At 42.0% G+C, this 18,637-nt stretch overlaps 4 protein-coding genes across 4 annotated transcripts; all 4 read left to right on the top strand.

The window, feature by feature from the left end:
• The first annotated feature begins 269 nt into the window (after positions 1-269).
• prkab1a (protein kinase, AMP-activated, beta 1 non-catalytic subunit, a) lies at positions 270-8,280 on the top strand. Its single transcript, XM_035608231.2, has 8 exons — positions 270-402; positions 3,503-3,685; positions 4,142-4,311; positions 4,625-4,718; positions 4,901-5,015; positions 5,183-5,316; positions 5,491-5,559; positions 5,773-8,280. Exons 2-8 carry the CDS (start codon positions 3,536-3,538, stop codon positions 5,848-5,850), a joined length of 810 nt encoding a protein of 269 aa, XP_035464124.2. The 5' UTR covers positions 270-402; positions 3,503-3,535; the 3' UTR covers positions 5,851-8,280.
• Positions 8,281-9,812: 1,532 nt separating this feature from the next.
• On the top strand, positions 9,813-10,904 carry LOC118284976 (phospholipase A2, minor isoenzyme). Its single transcript, XM_035608232.2, has 4 exons — positions 9,813-9,969; positions 10,065-10,212; positions 10,301-10,434; positions 10,535-10,904. Exons 1-4 carry the CDS (start codon positions 9,846-9,848, stop codon positions 10,651-10,653), a joined length of 525 nt encoding a protein of 174 aa, XP_035464125.2. The 5' UTR covers positions 9,813-9,845; the 3' UTR covers positions 10,654-10,904.
• Positions 10,905-12,369: 1,465 nt separating this feature from the next.
• On the top strand, positions 12,370-13,396 carry LOC124849744 (phospholipase A2-like). Its single transcript, XM_047329628.1, has 4 exons — positions 12,370-12,516; positions 12,609-12,765; positions 12,853-12,983; positions 13,086-13,396. Exons 1-4 carry the CDS (start codon positions 12,468-12,470, stop codon positions 13,202-13,204), a joined length of 456 nt encoding a protein of 151 aa, XP_047185584.1. The 5' UTR covers positions 12,370-12,467; the 3' UTR covers positions 13,205-13,396.
• Positions 13,397-15,179: 1,783 nt separating this feature from the next.
• Positions 15,180-16,209, top strand: LOC118284977 (phospholipase A2-like). The gene is made up of 4 exons (XM_035608233.2): positions 15,180-15,333; positions 15,429-15,576; positions 15,665-15,798; positions 15,899-16,209. Exons 1-4 carry the CDS (start codon positions 15,210-15,212, stop codon positions 16,015-16,017), a joined length of 525 nt encoding a protein of 174 aa, XP_035464126.2. The 5' UTR covers positions 15,180-15,209; the 3' UTR covers positions 16,018-16,209.
• Positions 16,210-18,637: the final 2,428 nt, after the last annotated feature.

The raw sequence follows: 18,637 nt of genomic DNA, 5'->3' as shown, positions 1-18,637 counted from the left end.
AAGACAACACAAATTACAGACAGCAGGAGTAGACAACCGACAAAAATACACGAATGGAAAAACTAAAGGCAGTTGCAAGATTCCGTGAAGTTCTAATAAGAACTGTTTGAATTCTCCAAGTGAAATGAGACAGTTCAGTTTGAAGTGGGTGTGTAATTCATTCCATTTAAAAGCTGCATAATAGTTAAAACCAGCTTTTCCAAGATTAGTGTGAACGCGCGGAATGTCCAAAAGTGAAATAGCTGGCGGATCTTGTTCTTAAAGTCGTTCTTAAATCTACTGCGCATGCGCACACGACTGAAGGAAGCGGGGGGCGGGTTTGTTATTGCGTGACGCAGATGTTTCGTGTCGCGCTCCTCCGGATGAGATGGCTCTGACATCATAACACCGACAGCTGTTCAGGTAAAACAAAAACAAGCTAACCGACGGTCTGTATTTATAGTCGGTGGCTTTAATATTTAAATGCGTGTCATGTAAGTGTAGCAGCGAGTCGCTCTGTTGCGGGTGAAGGACCGCTACACGCTAATGCTAGCTGCTAACTAGCGCTAGCCACATTCGCTTCGGTAGCTTGAACCCGTGCGGCTAAAGCTAACAGGCGACACGGACTGATGCTACATCAACTGCCGTCGTCCAGCTGTGTCCAGCTGTGTCCAGCTGTTGGTTTTAGTTATGACTTTTATTTTTCTCGCCGTCAGGTTGTTGAGACGAGCTAATAATGTGTGTTAGCTTTGGTCCGCCCCCGGGTCGGTTCCTTCGATGGCTAACGGCAACGTCACGATAATGATGATTACTAACAACACCTGCTGTATGTTATATAATACGTCATATAGTATTTAATGTCTTGTGTATTATGTAATTTAATGTCATCGCTGTTCCAGAGTATCAAGAGACGTAATAATAGTACTACACATTGGAGCTGCAGCAGTTCATCGATTAGTAATCGACCACTGAATCAATCGGCAACTATTTTGAAAGTCGATTAATCGGTTCAAGTAGTTTTTATGGGGAAAAAAAAAGTCAATTCTTTAATGTGAATAATTGTGGGGTGATTTTCTTTGCTCCTTTGTGACATTAAACTAAACATCTTCTATGTAAACATAGTTTTGGGAAACACATTCGACATTTTCCACCTTTTTATGACATTTAATGGACCAAACAACTAATCGATTAATCGACAGAACAATGTACGACTTTCCTGTCATTCTGTGTTTGTGGGCCATATTAATCGGAGATTATGTTCTAGTGCAGGGGTCACCAACACAGTGACCTCGGGCACCAGGTCGCCCCCAAGGACCACATGAACGATGACAATATTTTAAAAATCTGTTTATTAAGTTTAGATAAGTTTAGTCGAACTCTGACCTATTCTAGTTCAAAGGTGAGTATTGTGCAAATGACAAAACTTCAGCGTTCGTGGAGAGCAAGCTAGCGGGCGCAGCGAAGATAGGGAGCTGAATGCGGTTTCTTACCCCAAAAACATGGCAGCAAAAAGAAAGAAAACGTATAATTTTCACAGTGAATGGGAGGAAGAGTTCTTTTTTACTACTGTGAAAGAAACCTGCGCGTGTCTCATTTGCGCGGCGACTGTGGCGACGGCAAAGCGGCACAATGTGGAGAGACACTTCTCCAGTACACACAAAAGCTACCATGCTCACTACCCACCAGGAAGCGCGCTACGGGCAGAAAAGGCCCATGAGCTTAAGGCAGCTTTGGGTAAGGAGCAGTCCTTTTTCACGAGGCCGGCGAAAAACTCCCAAAGGCAACCGAAGCCTCGTTTAGAGCTGCACATTTTCTGATAAAGAAGAAGAAGGCATTTTCAGACGGAGAAGTTTTTTTTAAAGAAGCAATGACGATAATTGCTAACACTGCACTTAAAGATGAGAAAAATGGAACCGATCTCATCTCCACTCTCTCCGATGTCCAACTGGGGGCATCTACGGTGACTAGACGAGTGTCAGCTATGTCCGGTAACCTGGCCGAGCAGCTGGACCGGGATCTGGCGAAGTGCAGGTGGTTTAGCTTCCAATGCGACGAGTCCGTGGACAGCAGCAGTACAGCGCAGCGGTTGGTCATTACTGGGAAGTGTATCATTCATTTCCAATCCTTTCATGAACGTGGACATAACAGACATTGCTGAGCAACTAAGTGCAATGTTCAACTTGGATGCTGGACAGGGGGAGATTGAAATCGTAACATTGCAAAATGACCTCCACCTCAAAGCCTACCAGGCTGCACCAAACTTTTGGTTCCTTGTTGACACAGAAAAGTACAGTGGTGTATGCACAGCAGCTATGAAGGTTGCCAGCCTGTTTGGGTCAACCTATCTCTTTGAATCAGCATTTTCTGACATGAACTTCATCAAGAATAAACACAGAACACGCCTCACTGATGCACATCTGCAAGACTCACTCAGAGTTGCAGTGTCAAGTTACACACCAGATTACAGTACACTGGTGAACAGCATGCAATGCCAGTCTTCCCATTAACAAAGAAACAGATACCAGATGTTGTCTGTGGCAAAGTTGAATTAAAATATTGAAAAATTGTGTTCAATTCAAAAGTGTTCATGAAATGTAACAGATATATTTTTTTTTAAATGCCACAGATTTGGTCATTAGTTCAAAATATGAAAGTAGATTTTTCTTAAACATTACATAACTTTTTCAAACATGGTGCAACATAGTTAATGATTTGTTAAAAGGGTGTGTCACTGGCTAGTGAAAATGGGACATTTTTCCTATGAAATGTTGTAGAAGTGATGATCTGAAAATGTAAACAATTGCTGAGATTAATAGAAATAAAGTGTTGAATATTGATATTATCTTTTTCCCACCTTGTTAAGTCATTGTTGATTTATTGTGAGAAATCATTAACGTGTTCAGTGTCTTCATAGATGGGTATCATTAATCATTAATAATAATATATAACTAAAGCAAATTTGTTATTTCAGAAGAGTGTATCAAACCCTTGGTATGACTAAGTAGCTCTCAGTTTCAAAAAGGTTGGTGACCCCTGTTCTAGTGACACGTACAGTTGTAATCCACATCACCCCTTGTGTGTAATAAGAGAATTTATTCATATTATGAACTTTAATTTTCAAACTCTGTGGGGTTGGAGGTTCTCATATGTCACCTCTAGTGTCAGAGTCTGGTGGCCCTGTTAGTCTCGATCCATTGCACACTGGCAAGCGATTTCATTTGCGCTGAGAAACAATGGATCATCTATTACTGTACACGTCAATATTATGTTACCATTCCCTACTTACTGGCAGTGCAGGGGGGGGGGGGATTCACTGCATTACTGCCGTGCAGCAGTAACACACTGTATATAAGTAAAAAGTAAACAAATCAATTCATGAAAGTTGATTTATGTGATAATTTTTCTATTCCAGGAAGGTTTCTTGTTTCAGCAAATATATTTTTAAACTATGTCTACAGTCTATGAAAATTTGTTACATCTGGTGCAGTCTCGATCTTTAAAACTCCATCTTTTTTTTCCACAGTGACCTTGAATCGGTCCACGGCGAGACAACGCCATGGGGAACACGAGCAGTGAGAGGGCTGCGATGGGCCAGGGGGAGAAAGCCCAGCGGAGGGACAGCAGAGGCGCCAAGGAGGGGGAGAGGCCAAAGATCCTGATGGACAGCCCCGAAGATGCAGACATTTTTCACGGTGAAGATATGAAGGTAAGTCGTGCTGCGGCCAACGTGATGGTTTGATATCCGTAGACTTCTTCCAACCCCCTTTTCTCCACATAATGTCAATCGTCAAATAGTTAAAGACCAGTTTATACTTAATGGGCAAAATCGATCCTACGCTGTATCCTGACGTGCAACTGTAATTGGTCAGCACCTCCATTCGTCCATTACTCTCAGTGGCCAGATAAAGCACAGGAAATTCACTCCACTTCTGCCTCAGACGTACGCACCTTTTCCCGACACATGTAATATCTTTTCTGCGTTGCAGTAATTTTTAATTGCAGTAAAAGAAACTTGTTTGTTCAACATTTATTAGCTCCAGCTTCAACATGATCCGCTTTACATTTAGATGAAAACATAGCTATTGTTCGACGCACATGAAGAAAGTCAACAGCCGTTATAAACCAGCCTTAACAGTGGTTTTGTGATTCTTTTATATTTCAGGCTCCTTTGGAGAAGGAGGAGTTTCTTGCGTGGCAGCAAGACTTGGAGGCAGAAGACAAAGGGCCTACTCTAGACCGACCAACAGTCTTTCGCTGGACTGGAGATGGCAAGGAAGTCTTCCTCTCCGGGTCCTTCAACAGCTGGGCCAACAAGATTCCCCTGATTAGAAGGTGAACGTTTGTATTCCTCCATTACAGTTATTTAAAATGATAACGTTAACGACTTCTCATTGACGACCATTGTTTTAGAGTGTCCTCCATTTAACCGATGGTTGTTTTCTGAATGAAACAGTTCAATACAATTGTAAGGTTGATATACAAACTTTTCAAAAAGCCTGATCAAAACTTCAGTTCACAAGTTAGAGGACATACTCATTATTCACAAGGCTTAACAGTGAAAGAGAAGTTACTGTGCCAACTCAACTCTTTACCAAATGCTCTCTCTCTCTCTCTCTCTCTCTCTCTCTCATCTCATCCGTCAAAGTCAAAACACCTTCGTGGCCATCGTGGATCTGCCGGAGGGGGAGCATCAGTACAAGTTTTATGTGGACGGCCAGTGGACCCACGACCCAGCCGAGGTTAGCGACTGCTCTCACTCCAATTTTGACTTTAAAATCAGCTTTTTATCAGTCACCATCCAACGAGAAATTGTTTCTCAACAGTTCATGTAGAGGCCTTCTGAATCTGGGTGGGGTTTTTTTTTAAATCATGAATTTTCCCTCTTCAACTTCCTGTCTTGTCTCTTGTGTTTCCTCTACAGCCGGTTGTAACCAGCCAGCTCGGCACAGTCAACAATATCATTCAGGTGAAGAACACCGACTTCGAGGTGTTCGATGCTCTGATGGTGGACTCGCAGAAATGCTCCGACATGTCAGGTAAGTGCTGACTGCAGTGTAGAGTACAGGTTTTTGAAACAATGTCCGGCCAATATAAAATTGCTATTGCGAGACATTAGGCCAAGAAGTCACGGGTTCTGTGTAGGTGTTTCTGTTTAAGTCATACCGCATCGTCTTTGCTCTGCTCTCCCCCTTCCTGGATTCAGACCTCTCCAGCTCTCCCCCCGGGCCGTATCATCAGGACGCCTACGTTCCGAAACAGGAAGAGAAGATTAAGTCTCCACCCATTCTCCCACCACACTTGCTCCAAGTCATCCTCAACAAAGACAATGGGATCTCTGTAAGTATAACCGTTATTCCAGGAATTTATACAAAGTAGAACAAAATTTTGAGTTAATAAAAAAAATCAACCGATAAATCACATCTATGAAATGAGAAAAAATAATAAGGATGTAAAAAAGAAAGAAACGTAAAATGCAAAGATGTTTCTTTTCATAATTCTTTTTTCCCCCAGTGTGACCCTGCTTTACTCCCAGAGCCCAACCATGTCATGCTCAACCACCTCTACGCCCTGTCCATTAAGGTGAGACTCTCCACTGACCAAAGAATAATTCAGTGTGTCACTCTTATGAACGCAAGAGCAGGAATATGTTAGAGGTAGGGTTAGAGGTAACCCTGATTGTGGATGGGGATTAGACTGATATCATTGTACCCATAAGCCCCTGTCTATTTAAGATGTTTAAGAAAGATTGTACGTTTATTTCTCCTCCATGTTTTTTTCTCCCTTTTGTCGCAGGACGGGGTGATGGTGCTCAGCGCGACACATCGCTACAAGAAGAAGTATGTCACCACCTTGCTATACAAACCTATCTGATCTGAAGTATTCTCAGCTCTTATCCCAGTGTGTGAACTGTACACTGAGTGAACAAAATATTAGCTCCACCTGCTATTGTTGTTTATTTTTCCCCTCAGTAAGCAGAGAGTGAATTCGAGCTCTTATCAGTCATGGCTTTGATAGCTCCACGTCCTGGTTTTGAAGCTCGGCAGCTCTGAATGAGGTGGAGGAGGGAAGATTAAAGATTAACATTTAACATCAAGTCAAATTCAAGAATAGCGTTTAGTATAGGAATAACCTGTAAACGATGATTAAATTACAACAAGATTAGATGAAGCAGACACGTGAACAGTAAAAAATCAACAGATTAATGTACAAATCAGCTTTAAGACTTGAGTTGAATAATGACATCGTGTTATCCTTTCTGAACGCACAGCTCTGAGACTATATCTTGTACACTCACTGTATCCCCAGCTGTTGCACACATCTGTTGAGGACAATCGATTCGCCACTCGGGTTATTACAATCATTTAACAATCGGCCTCAACTCGTTCGCGGACTGCCCTCTGTAGTAAAACTTTGTCTGCTAGACATAGAGAGGAAGGAACAATGAGGTGGGACACAATGACGTGTCTATAATCAAAGCAAACATAAATGTGGGGAGTGGAATGGGGAAAAAAACGGACTGAAAGACCTCAGATTCGTGAGGCTGCCGTCGTCTCTGTTCCTGTGCTTGCAAATACGACAGAGGTGCAAACGAGACTGTGAATGTTAAGGTGAAAGAAGGAAAAACAAAAAACCAATGCACTGCAGTTTGTCCACTGTTTCCTTTTTTGCCTGTTTATCTTGAAATAGTTGAGTTTTTGATCACAGAGCACACAGTAGATTTTTTTCTATTACTTGTGAAGTATTCAGTTATATATATATATATATTTTTTTTTTTTTTTCTACTTTGGTTGACGTGGTTGTCAAATGTTCTCTTTAATATAGTTGCAGTGTTGTGGTCATCACTATTCCAGTCAAGTGTCCTAGCAGATTGTTAGTTAGGACTAAGACGACCTAGTTAAAAGCAGAACAATTTATTAAGTTATTATGGTAAATTCATTTGGTCTGAACTTTAGAGTTTTATGTTAGTTTTGCACTATGAATATAATTTTTTTTCGTAGAATGTATACACAGTGTTCGCACGCTGATCGTCCACGCCGTTCGGCTCGGTGCACAAAATGACAATGTGTCGCAAGATTAGTGCTCACACTTTTCGAAAATCTGGGCAGGTTAAGTAGTATTTGCACTGATATACCATTGCACTATTGTACTAATAATTTTCTATCTTTTATGCGATGTGAATCCGAAATTTAAGACTCGCACCATAGAGCCGATCCCTGCCCTCAGCTAATATGGCATAATTAGTTTTGTGACATGGAACATTGCTATTCTTCAGTAGACAGTTTCTATAGAGTGAAGCGTCAGAGGAAGAATTGAGGTTATTGGGGGAAAACAAGACATAACAAGATTTGAGTCATTGGAAGATATTTGACAATGACAACAGTAGGTGAGACACAAAGTGACCAACATTTGCTTGAAGAACCACAAAATTGACTAAAGGGACCAACATAAAACCATGTAACAGACTGGAACTGTTACCGAGCACTCGCACGTACGCGTTGCTTTAGTGCTGTTATTTGATGTTGGTGTAATTATCACAACAACAACAACAACCAATAACAGTTTCCTGCCCGGGACACGCCAAAAAGACGGCTATTTCGTGCTAACGTGCCAGGCTAGCTGTCCGTGCAATGCTAAAGTGAAGTAGGAATCAAACTCCAAAACCAGACAAACGCTCACAAGGTTCACCAATCGCCGCTGCCTCCTCTCCCCAGGCTCATTTTGTCGTTAAATGTCCGACCTGTATTTACAGAAATGTGTACATTTGTTTTGAATTTGTCTGAATGCGATTTGATTGGCTGGTGCCCGCGCTACCGCTTTAAAAGTTGTTCTTTCATCAACACCTGCCCCGAAACGGAACCACAATGCAGTTCGGGTTCGCAATGAGCGGCTTCACCGTTGAAGCCTCAATCGCATACTTGTGAGTACTCCCTTACTTAAGATCTGTGTTAACGTTTTTGTATTGTTATTGGTCTCGTGAAACTCTGAAGGACTGGGCCGACTTTTAAAATAAAACTACGACTTGAACCGTCAACATATCATTGATAAATGATGTTACTTATGTGTAATTGCCATAAACAAAGTAGACCGTGATGTGGATTGTTTGCAACTAGAGGCCGGCGGATCTCCTCAGTGAAGGTGTCCTTTGGTTTCTGTTACTGCTGTTTGTCTCAGAACGAACATGACAATGATTTCTTGATGCTTGACATTCAAATAAATTGCAGTGGCATTAAAAGAAAAGGTGCTGGTGTGTATACATTTTCCAAGTTGAGAGATATTTATATTAAAGTTGTTACAGTACAATTTCATAAGTAGTTTGACTCATTTGTGTGTGTGTGTGTGTGTGTGTGTGTGTGTGTGTGTGTGTGTGTGTGTGTGTGTGTGTGTTGTCAGCCTCACTTTTAACACTTGTCGAGTCCATGTAGGCTTCTGACATTTTTGAGCACATCATTATTGACTGAAATTACATTTTATTTTCAAATAATTACCTGAATAAAAAATAATACAATATTGTCATATTTTCAACAGTCATTTAACAGAGCATTCAAACAGGATGCATTAAGGCTTCACAGGAAAGTATTTTTAAAATAGCTTTTCTTAATAGATTTGATGATTACATTAAAAAGAATTACTGTGTAACTTGCATTTATAGCACCTTTAAAAATATGGTTAACAAAGTGCTTTGGCAGACACAGGATCCTCAGGGGTGGGGGGCCGTCCCATTTACATGAATAAAACAAATTAGAAGTGAAAGCAATAAAAGGGCAGCATCACTTAAAAACAGAAAATACGAAAGGTGAGACAAACAAACAAAAAGGAGATCATCGCCTAAAAGCAAATGAATATGAAAAAAAGATTAAAGCAATGGAAAAGTTCTTGTACCTCATATTAAAGTGGTGAAGATAAGATTAAGCCCTGAACAGGATTCTAATCGTATAAACATTAGGCTTTCACTATCACCCTTATTGGCCTGCGTATTAGAGTAATAATTGAAAGCACTTTAGTTAATGATATCTTATTTTCTGATATCGTAACATTTGTTATGGTTGGTGGAATATATTTAAAGAAATGTTAATTAAGACCACCCGACGAGAGCCTTCGTCTATGAGCCTCAGACTTAGGCTCACACAATTTGAAACTAGTAAAGCTAACGGCAATAACTGGGAGAAAAAAACTTATTCTGTACTTTTAAAATGCAAAAAAATATTATCCTGTTCTTATACAACCTCATACAATGCGGGACAAACATTTTTCGCCAGCATTTTCTAAAACTTGACTGGGTTCCTTAACTCTGATAGCTTCGTTTGCGACCTTGTTTTGGCACACTTGGTACTCTGTACTCCTGAGTGAGACTGTAAATAGTTAGTATTAGGACTCCTTTCCCATAGAGTGCTATGAGTAAATACAATACACAACCCTTTCAACAAGCTAGCTACCCTTGACAGCAGGATCCAGCAAAAAAGGATGCTTGGGTCAACCCAACTAACTCTAACCCTAACTTGTAAGACGAATATACAACCAGTTCTTCTATTAGAACTATATGTTGATATCCTTTCTTTTTGTATTTTACTTTACTTTCTTCCTTATTTTTCCGTTTTGGGGGATGGTAGTGGTGGGAGAAATATACAGTGGCTATTCTTAAAAGTGTTAACTTCAACATATCACAATTAGAGTGCGGGAAAACATTGTCAGTCCTTTTTTCTCCAAGCCCTAGTCTGTTTGGTCACGCAGCTCAACCATGACATGACGGAAAAGTTGACAGAGTGTGGTAGTTTCTCTTGCTTTCCCACGTTAGTTTGTGTTTGAATATCGGGGCCCGTGCGACTCTATGTAGTATGAACAGCTGATGGGGCGGGGCCCACGGCCTGATGCTTGATGTATATAAAGAGGTGCCGGAGCTGAAGAGTTTGTGCTACGCTGTGGCTGATGTTCATACTCCCAGGATGAATATCCTCAAGACTCTGTTTCTCCTGGCCGCAGGCCTCTCTGTGGGTGAGTACAACTTGACCAAAGCTGTTCATCCATAGATGCATCCTATAGTCCTGTATGAACAGAATTCTGATTGTTCCACCTTTGTTTTGCTTCAGCCGTGTCTTCGCAAGACAAGGCACTCAACCAGTTCAGGAAAATGATCCTCTGCGTGATGCCCGATAGCTCGCCTATTTTCGACTACGCCGACTACGGCTGCTACTGTGGGAAGGGAGGCTCTGGCACGCCTGTGGATGAACTGGATAGGTTGTGATTCCGCCACACAGATTATTGCTAAAATGACATAAGAATGCCAATTCAGTCTGTTTGAAAATTTGTCTTGTTAATTCTGTAGGTGCTGCTATGTCCACGACCATTGTTACAGTGATGCCATGCAGCACGACGAGTGCTGGCCCATCTTCGACAACCCGTACACCGAGTTCTATGACTACAGCTGCGATGAGAAAAAGAAGAAGGTCACCTGCGGCAGTGAGTGAACCAAAACAACGAGAGCTGAAACCTGAAGTTAAAAATCTCGATCCAACATTCAAACCGTTCTCTTATTGGTAACCACCCTTCTCGTCCTCAGGCAAAAACAACGCATGTGAGATGTTCATCTGTGAGTGTGACAGGAAGGCCGCCGAGTGTTTTGCCAGATCACATTGGAACCCCGACCACGAGCACCTGCCCAGCGACCAATGTCAGTAAAGACCTCTGCGAACAACTCTATCATGTGCAGAATACGTGACAAAGGCATGTTTTAGTTCTCAAACGTGGCACATTTTTTTGTCATTTTATTGAGGATCATTGCCTTTTTAGAAATATCCAAAAAAGACCTTGTGCTGTACAGTCCCATTCAAAGTATCATTAACCCGTCTATGATTCCCTCCATGTGCCAAACCTCTCTTGTTGGCTGTGGAACTGTTTACGTATCCTGGCAATAAACACATTTAGATCTGCTTGTCTCATTTTGCTTTACACACACAAACTGTTATTCAAGGGTATAATCCTAATTCATGTTACCAATAAAAGGTGCGCTGGTCTACCTTCCCCCCCCACCACCACCACCACTGTAATGAAAAAATTGATGCGGTCAAATCAGGCAGACGGAGACAGTGGATGTCTTAAGCAGAAGTGTTTATTAATGGAGCTCAATAATGAGGAGATTTCTGACAGGGTACACAGATCAAAAAGTGAGTCAGTGCATGATGTCCAAAAAACATCAGGGTAATGTAATTAACTCTTAGAATCATGTCGTCATCAAACAGATAGTATGGCTCCATAGTATCTCCTCAGAAAGGCTGACATGCCAATCCCAGCTGACATTGGGTGAGAGGCGGGGTACACCCTGGCCTATGGCAAACTCCACACAGAAAGACCCTAGTTGCTTTGAAACCAGAACCTTCTTGCTGTGAGGCAACTAACCACTGCACTACCGTGCAGCCTCTTATTATTCCCTATATGCACTTGGACTAAGGCCGAGCAGCAACACTGGATGTTAGCATGGCTGTGAGGCCAAAATCCTATATATGGAGATAAGGCAGCAGGAGGAAGTGGCAATGTGTGTTAAAGGCAAGGGAGAATGGCTTCTACAGAAACAAGTGTTCAGCCCAATCCTGTTGTCACAACCTGGTATCCTGTTCTTAAACAATCTTCCAAAAAAATTCAGGACACACCCATGCAATATCATTGCAATAATAATAATAATAAATAGTAGGGTAATAATAATAGAAGCTATGTAAAAGTGCTCATCCCTCACATTGAAGTGGAAAAGATAAGATTTAGCCCAAACATTGTATGAACATATTCACCCTTATTGGTTATAGCATCATTTGCAACCTTATTTTGTCAAACTTGTACTCTTCAGTGAGACTGGAAATGGTCAGTATTAGGACTCCTTTACCACTGAGTGCTACGTTTAAATGCCTTTTTAAATACATACATACACAGCCCTTTCATCAAACTAACTTCCCTTGACTGCAGGATCCAGCACAAAATGATGCCTGGGTCAACCCAACTAACTCTAACTAATAAGAAGCATATACCGCTAGAAGCAGCAAGAGTTGGTGTGCAAGATGACTCATCCGTACACAACCCGGCAACTGACAAAGACTACTTTACTTTAGTTAATTTCCCTTCTTCTGTTTTGTTTTCCTGTTTTGGGGGATGGGATGTGGTGGGACAAATATACAGTAGCTAATATGAAAGTGTTAACTTGCTTTTTTTTCTGAGAAATAACTACTGTGATGAATCACAATTGGAGAGTGGAGACATATTTTGTCAGTCCTTTCTCTAAGCCCTAGTTTGTTTGGTCATGCAGCAAACTGCTGAACCACAACATGAGGGAAAAGTTGACACAGTGGGAGTTTCTCTTAGTTTGTGTTTGAATCTCGCCCTTGCATTGTGAGGCGTGCGAAACAATGAACAGCTATTGGGGGTGGAGCCCAAGGCTTGATATATGTCAAGAGGTGCCTGACCTGAAGAGTTTGTCATACACTGTGGCTGAAGTTCAGACTCGCAGGATGAATACCCTCCAGACGCTGTTTCTCCTGGCTGCAGGCCTCTCTGGGGGTGAGTTCATGCTCGGTTTGTTGAGAGTAGATGCATCTTATATAGTCCTGTATGAACAGAATTCTGATTGTTCATCCCTTGTTGTGCTTCAGCCGTGTCTCAGGAAGACAACGTGTTAAAGGTACTCCCCCAGTTCAGGAACATGATCCTCTGCGTGTTGCCCAAAAGCTCGCCTATTTTGGACTACGCCGACTACGGCTGCTACTGTGGGAAGGGAGGCTCTGGCACGCCCGTGGACGATCTGGATAGGTTGTGATTCCGCCACCCAGATGAACACTATAAGACATGAGAATGCCAATTCAGCCTGTTTGAAAATGTGCCTTGTCAATTCCGTAGGTGCTGCATGGTGCACGACCATTGTTACGATGATGCCATGCATCTGGACGAGTGCCGGTCCATCATCGACTCTCCTTACATCAAGATCTATCACTACAGATGCTATATGAAAAACAAGATCACCTGTCGCAGTGAGTGCACCAAAAAACAACGAGAGCTGAAACCTGAAGTTATAAATGTCAATCCAACATTCAAACCCTTCTCTTATTGGTAACTACCTTTCTCGTCCTCAGAAAATAAAGACGCATGTGCGAGGTTCATCTGTGAGTGTGACAAGAAGGCCGCCGAGTGTTTCGCCAGAACCGAATTGAACCCCAAGAACAAGCGCCTGCCCAAGGACCAGTGTCAGTAAAGACCTCTACAAACAACTCTATCACGTGCAGAACTTAGTCTTGCACGTGACATAGGCATCGTAGAGTTCTCAAACTTGTGACTGTAATTTTAAAAATCATTAACTGTCCATGACTCCCTCCATGTGCTGAACCACTCTTGTAAGCTGTGGCCATGTTTACATATCCTGACAATAAACACAATTTGCCCTTCATTTCTCATTTTACCTCACACACACACACACACACACACACTGTTATTCAAGGGTATAATCCTAATTCAAGTTACCAAAAGAGGTTGCTAGGGTCTACCCTTTTCTCTCCTCGCTGTAATGGAGTAGCAGAAGTATTAATAACCGGAGCTCAATATTGAGGAGATTTCTGACAAGGATCTCATAAGGACCGGGACAGGTGTCAAGTCTTAGGACAACAAACACTAAAAGAAAACACAACAAAATATCTTTGCAAACAGTGGGTTCACTCCACAATAAAACATTAATGCCATTCAAAAGAAAAGCAAAATAACAATTTCAAAATAAACAATTCAACACAAAGCAGGATGAGCTGCAAATAGAATATCCAGTCAATAGCTGTAATAAAATGAACAAAGAAAAGTGAACAAAACCAAATGAAGATTATAAGTTATTAGAATGTCACTTTCAAATCAAATCAAGACCAACTATGCAAAAACAGGACTAATACCAATTGTAGAACATAAACCACTTGATATACCCACAGAAAAGCAAATCAAATGAAATAAATCAGACGACAAAATTACAACTTCAAGAAAAAGACAAGAGGCCCCTTTATTAAGAGTGGAGCGGACCTTAGAGTCAGCGTGCCACAGAGATTTAAGATCCACTTTTTTCAGAACAGGGGTGAGGTCGAATGTCCTTCCTATCTACTGTTCCTATCTACTATTCCTTTACCTCAGTGGAAAACGTCATGAGGTCAAGGAAAGGTGTAATGGAGGACTGATAGGACTTAGGAAAAGCCGACAGCGCTGCTCAGAGAATCCCACTTGACTTTCACTAAACTACGTCATCATGTGACGGCGGATGTTATTGATGCGTCTGTCGTGGTGAAATTACAAATTTCCGAAGATGAACTCCAAAAATCTCAGCGGCTCCATCAGCACGTTTCAGTGTTTTACCACCTTGTGACATCAGATGTAAATGATTCAAATGTAACATTAACTGACATGATGACGTGCATCTCTTCTGGGTCATATTCATACTCTTCTACTTCTACTTTGAATTGAATCGTTTACGTCCATTCATGGCGCGTCACATTAAATATCGCTGCCGCAATGAATTGTGGGGCATCTATATCTCCTTACCGTCACAAAGGAAGCTCCGGTGTGACCTATGCTAAAGGAGATAGGAAAGTAAGCATTGAAGCTCCTTTCATGTGCATTTAGAGAATCCGAACAGCTCTTATCATGGCTGCTGATCAAATACTTCCGGGTCACTTCAAGATTTAGGAAACTTCCAAAAGACAATTTGACAATTCAACCTCACCCCAGTGTCAGCTACCTATATTCATAGTCTGCCCTCCAGTGGTGGTTGGCTAATACGAGCTGGTTGAATAAATGATGGCAACAGCACAGCCTTATCACAGTGTTGCGCAATGGCCAGGTGGAGCGCACCTCTTTGGCAGTTGTCATGCATGTTGCGCACGGAGTTGTTGTTGTTGGCCTGACATGTCACTTGTTTATTGTCGCCATGCAAACTATTTTCACATCATCTCCCAAAAAATTAATTCAAATTGCCACTAGAGGCCGGCGGATCTCCTCAGTGAAGGTATCCTTTGGTTTCTGTTACTGCTGTTAACTGCAGAGGCAAACATTGTCAGTCCTTTTTTCTCCAAGCCCTAGTCTGTTTGGTCACGCAGCTCAACCATGACATGACGGAAAAGTTGACAGAGTGTGGGAGTTTCTCTTGCTTTCGCACATTAGTTAGTGTTTGAATCTCGGGGCCCGTGCGACTCTATGTAGTATGAACAGCTGACGGGGGGCCCCAAGGCCTGATGCTTGATATATATAAAGAGGTGCCGGAGCTGAAGAGTTTGTGCTACGCTGTGGCTGAAGTTCATACTCCCAGGATGAATATCCTCAAGACTCTGTTTCTCCTGGCCGCAGGCCTCTCTGTGGGTGGGTACAACTTGACCAAAGCTGTTCATCCATAGATGCATCCTATAGTCCCGTATAAACAAAATTCTGATTGTTCCATCTTCGTTGTGCTTCAGCCGTGTCTTCGCAAGACAAGGCACTCAACCAGTTCAGGAACATGATCCTCTGCCTGATGCCCGATAGCTGGCCTATTTTCGACTACGCCGACTACGGCTGCTACTGTGGGAAGGGAGGCTCTGGCACGCCTGTGGATGAACTGGACAGGTTGTGATTCCGCCACACAGATTATTGCTAAAATGACATAAGAATGCCAATTCAGTTTGTTTGAAAATGCGTCTTGTTAATTCTGTAGGTGCTGCTATGTCCACGACCATTGTTACAATGATGCCATGCAGCACGACGAGTGCTGGCCCATCTTCGACAACCCGTACACCGAGTTCTATGACTACAGCTGCGATGAGAAAAAGAAGAAGGTCACCTGCGGCAGTGAGTGAACCAAAACAACGAGAGCTGAAACCTGAAGTTAAAAATCTCAATCCAACATTCAAACCGTTCTCTTATTAGTAACCACCCTTCTTGTCCTCAGGCAAAAACAACGCATGTGAGATGTTCATCTGTGAGTGTGACAGGAAGGCCGCCGAGTGTTTTGCCAGATCACATTTGAACCCCGACCACAAGCGACTGCCCAAGGACCGATGTCAGTAAAGACCTCTGCAAACAACTCTATCATGTGCAGAACTTAGTCTTGCACATTACATAGGCATCTTTTAGCTCTCAAACGTGTGACTGTAATTTTAAAAATCATTAACTGTCCATGACTCCCTCCATGTGCTGAACCACTCTTGTAAGCTGTGGCCATGTTTACATATCCTGACAATAAACACAATTTTCCATTCATTTCTCATTTTACCTCACACGCACACACACACACACACACACATCACACTGTTATTCAAGGGTATAATCCTAATTCAAGTTACCAAAAGAGGGCGCTAGGGTCTACCCTTTTCTGTCCTCGCTGTTATGGAGTAGCACAAGCATTAATTACCGGAGCTCAATATTGAGGAGATTTCTGACAAGGATCTCATAAGGACCGGACAGGTGTCAAGTCTTGGGACAACAAACACTAAAAGAAAACAAAAAAATAGCATTGCAAACAGTGGGTTCACTCCACAATAAAATATTAATACCATTCAAAAGAAAAGCAAAATAACAATTTCAAAATAAACAATTCAACGCAAAGTAGGATGAGCTGCAAATAGAATATCCAGTCAATAGCTGTAATAAAATGAACAAAGAAAAGTGAACAAAACCAAATGAAGATTATAAGTCATTAGAATGTCACTTTCAAATCAAATCAAGACCAACTATGCAAAAACAGGACTAATACCAATTGTAGAACATAAACCACTTGATATACCCACAGAAAAGCAAATCAAATGAAATAAATCAGACGAAAAAATTACAACTCCAAGAAAAAGACAAGAGGCCCCTTTATTAAGAGTGGAGCGGACCTAAGAGTCAGCGTGCCACAGAGATTTAAGATCCACTTTTTTAAAAACACAGCTTCAACTTTTCTCCCTGTGGGCACTACAGTTCTGCGGCAGAGCTGCCAAATGAGAGTCGCCACAACTCTGTTCCCTCCCGTGGACCTTTTTTTCTTCCAGCAATGGCGGCTCACGGAGCGTTCCTATAGTTACCGAAAGTGAGCAGCAGCGCATTAGAGTAGCAGCGGAATGGATCTGATGGACCGTCTGTGTTGTACTTATAAAAGGGAAGACGTTTAAATAACCAAATTGTTTATTATCGGCACATCTTAATCAAATCAACATACGCATTAAAGCATGTTAGTGGATTATGATTTACGATAATTTATGATTTAAAGAAACGTATTGACAATCTACATAGAGTAACTACAAGTGGGTGGTGCCTCACAGCATCAGAAAGTCAGAGGAGGCAGAACAGGGTCGAGGTCAAATTGTCCTTCCTTTCTACTGTTCCTATCTATTATTCCTTTACCTTAGTGCAAAACATCATGAGGTCAAGGAAAGGTGTAATGGAGGACTGATAGGACTTAGGAAAAGCCGACAGCGCTGCTCAGAGAATCCCACTTGACTTTCACTAAACTACGTCATCATGTGACGGCGGATGTTATTGATGCGTCTGTCGTGGTGAAATTACAAATTTCCGCAGATGAACTCCAAAAATCTCAGCGGTTCCATCAGCACGTTTCAGTGTTTTACCACCTTGTGACATCAGAAGTAAATGATTCATATGTAACAGTAACTGACATGATGACGTGCATCTCTTCTGGGTCATATTCATACTCTTCTACTTCTACTTTGGATTGAATCGTTTACGTCGGTTCATGGTGCGTCACATTAATTATCGCTGCCGCAATGAATTGTGGGGCATCTATATCTCCTTACCGTCACAAAGGAAGCTCCGGTGTGACCTATGCTAAAGGAGATAGGAAAGTAAGCATTGAAGCTCCTTTCATGTGCATTTAGAGAATCCGAACAGCTCTTATCATGGCTGCTGATCAAATACTTCCGGGTCACTTCAAGATTTAGGAAACTTCCAAAAGACAATTTGACAATTCAACCTCACCCCAGTGTCAGCTACCTATATTCATAGTCTGCCCTCCAGTGGTGGTTGGCTAATACGAGCTGGTTGAATAAATGATGGCAACAGCACAGCCTTATCACAGTGTTGCGCAATGGCCAGGTGGAGCGCACCTCTTTGGCAGTTGTCATGCATGTTGCGCACGGAGTTGTTGTTGTTGGCCTGACATGTCACTTGTTTATTGTCGCCATGCAAACTATTTTCACATCATCTCCCCAAAAAATAATTCAAATTAGCTCGTGACACATCTTTAGTCAACCTGCGGACAAGACAGGAGCATCATAAGCGTCATATGCGCACTCGTGTCCCGGTGCCGTGGTAAAGGGCACAGTTAGGTGATGTGAGTGCAGGTGGATGAGCCTTAACACAGAGTGTGAGCTGCTTTACACGCCAGAGAAGAAATGTAAATGAATCACAACATGCTGCATATTGTAAAATGTTGCAATGAATGAAGTTGGCACGGATCCAGCTCCAGCGAAAACATGCTTCTTCTTTTTTGTACAAGCCATTTTCATATGGATGCATTTCCTCTTTATATCAGTGACAGTGGGACTCACAGGTGACTCGCCTCAGTCTGCCACTTATCTCCTGCTGACGCTGATGAAATATGAACTTTCATTTATGCATCTCTGAAAACAGAACTTCAATCTCCGATCTCGTGAACGTTTTCCTTTTTTAAAAAAAAACTCTTTGACGCCGT

Source organism: Scophthalmus maximus, chromosome 20 (genome assembly GCF_022379125.1).
Source record: "Scophthalmus maximus strain ysfricsl-2021 chromosome 20, ASM2237912v1, whole genome shotgun sequence".
Lineage (NCBI taxonomy): Eukaryota > Metazoa > Chordata > Actinopteri > Pleuronectiformes > Scophthalmidae > Scophthalmus > Scophthalmus maximus.
This window is presented reverse-complemented; position numbering and strand designations above follow the sequence as displayed.

Coding starts and splice junctions, on each gene's coding strand:
- LOC124849744 (XM_047329628.1), top strand. CDS start 12,468: ATGAATACCCTCCAGACGCTGTTTCTCCTGGCTGCAGGCCTCTCTGGG. Junction 12,766..12,852: donor CCCGTGGACGATCTGGATAG/GTTGTGATTCCG, acceptor TCAATTCCGTAG/GTGCTGCATGGTGCACGACC. Junction 12,984..13,085: donor AAACAAGATCACCTGTCGCA/GTGAGTGCACCA, acceptor TCTCGTCCTCAG/AAAATAAAGACGCATGTGCG.
- LOC118284976 (XM_035608232.2), top strand. CDS start 9,846: ATGCTTGATGTATATAAAGAGGTGCCGGAGCTGAAGAGTTTGTGCTAC. Junction 9,970..10,064: donor GGCCGCAGGCCTCTCTGTGG/GTGAGTACAACT, acceptor GTTTTGCTTCAG/CCGTGTCTTCGCAAGACAAG. Junction 10,213..10,300: donor CCTGTGGATGAACTGGATAG/GTTGTGATTCCG, acceptor TTAATTCTGTAG/GTGCTGCTATGTCCACGACC.
- prkab1a (XM_035608231.2), top strand. CDS start 3,536: ATGGGGAACACGAGCAGTGAGAGGGCTGCGATGGGCCAGGGGGAGAAA. Junction 4,719..4,900: donor GGACCCACGACCCAGCCGAG/GTTAGCGACTGC, acceptor TTTCCTCTACAG/CCGGTTGTAACCAGCCAGCT. Junction 5,560..5,772: donor TCTACGCCCTGTCCATTAAG/GTGAGACTCTCC, acceptor CTTTTGTCGCAG/GACGGGGTGATGGTGCTCAG.
- LOC118284977 (XM_035608233.2), top strand. CDS start 15,210: ATGCTTGATATATATAAAGAGGTGCCGGAGCTGAAGAGTTTGTGCTAC. Junction 15,334..15,428: donor GGCCGCAGGCCTCTCTGTGG/GTGGGTACAACT, acceptor GTTGTGCTTCAG/CCGTGTCTTCGCAAGACAAG. Junction 15,799..15,898: donor GAAGAAGGTCACCTGCGGCA/GTGAGTGAACCA, acceptor TCTTGTCCTCAG/GCAAAAACAACGCATGTGAG.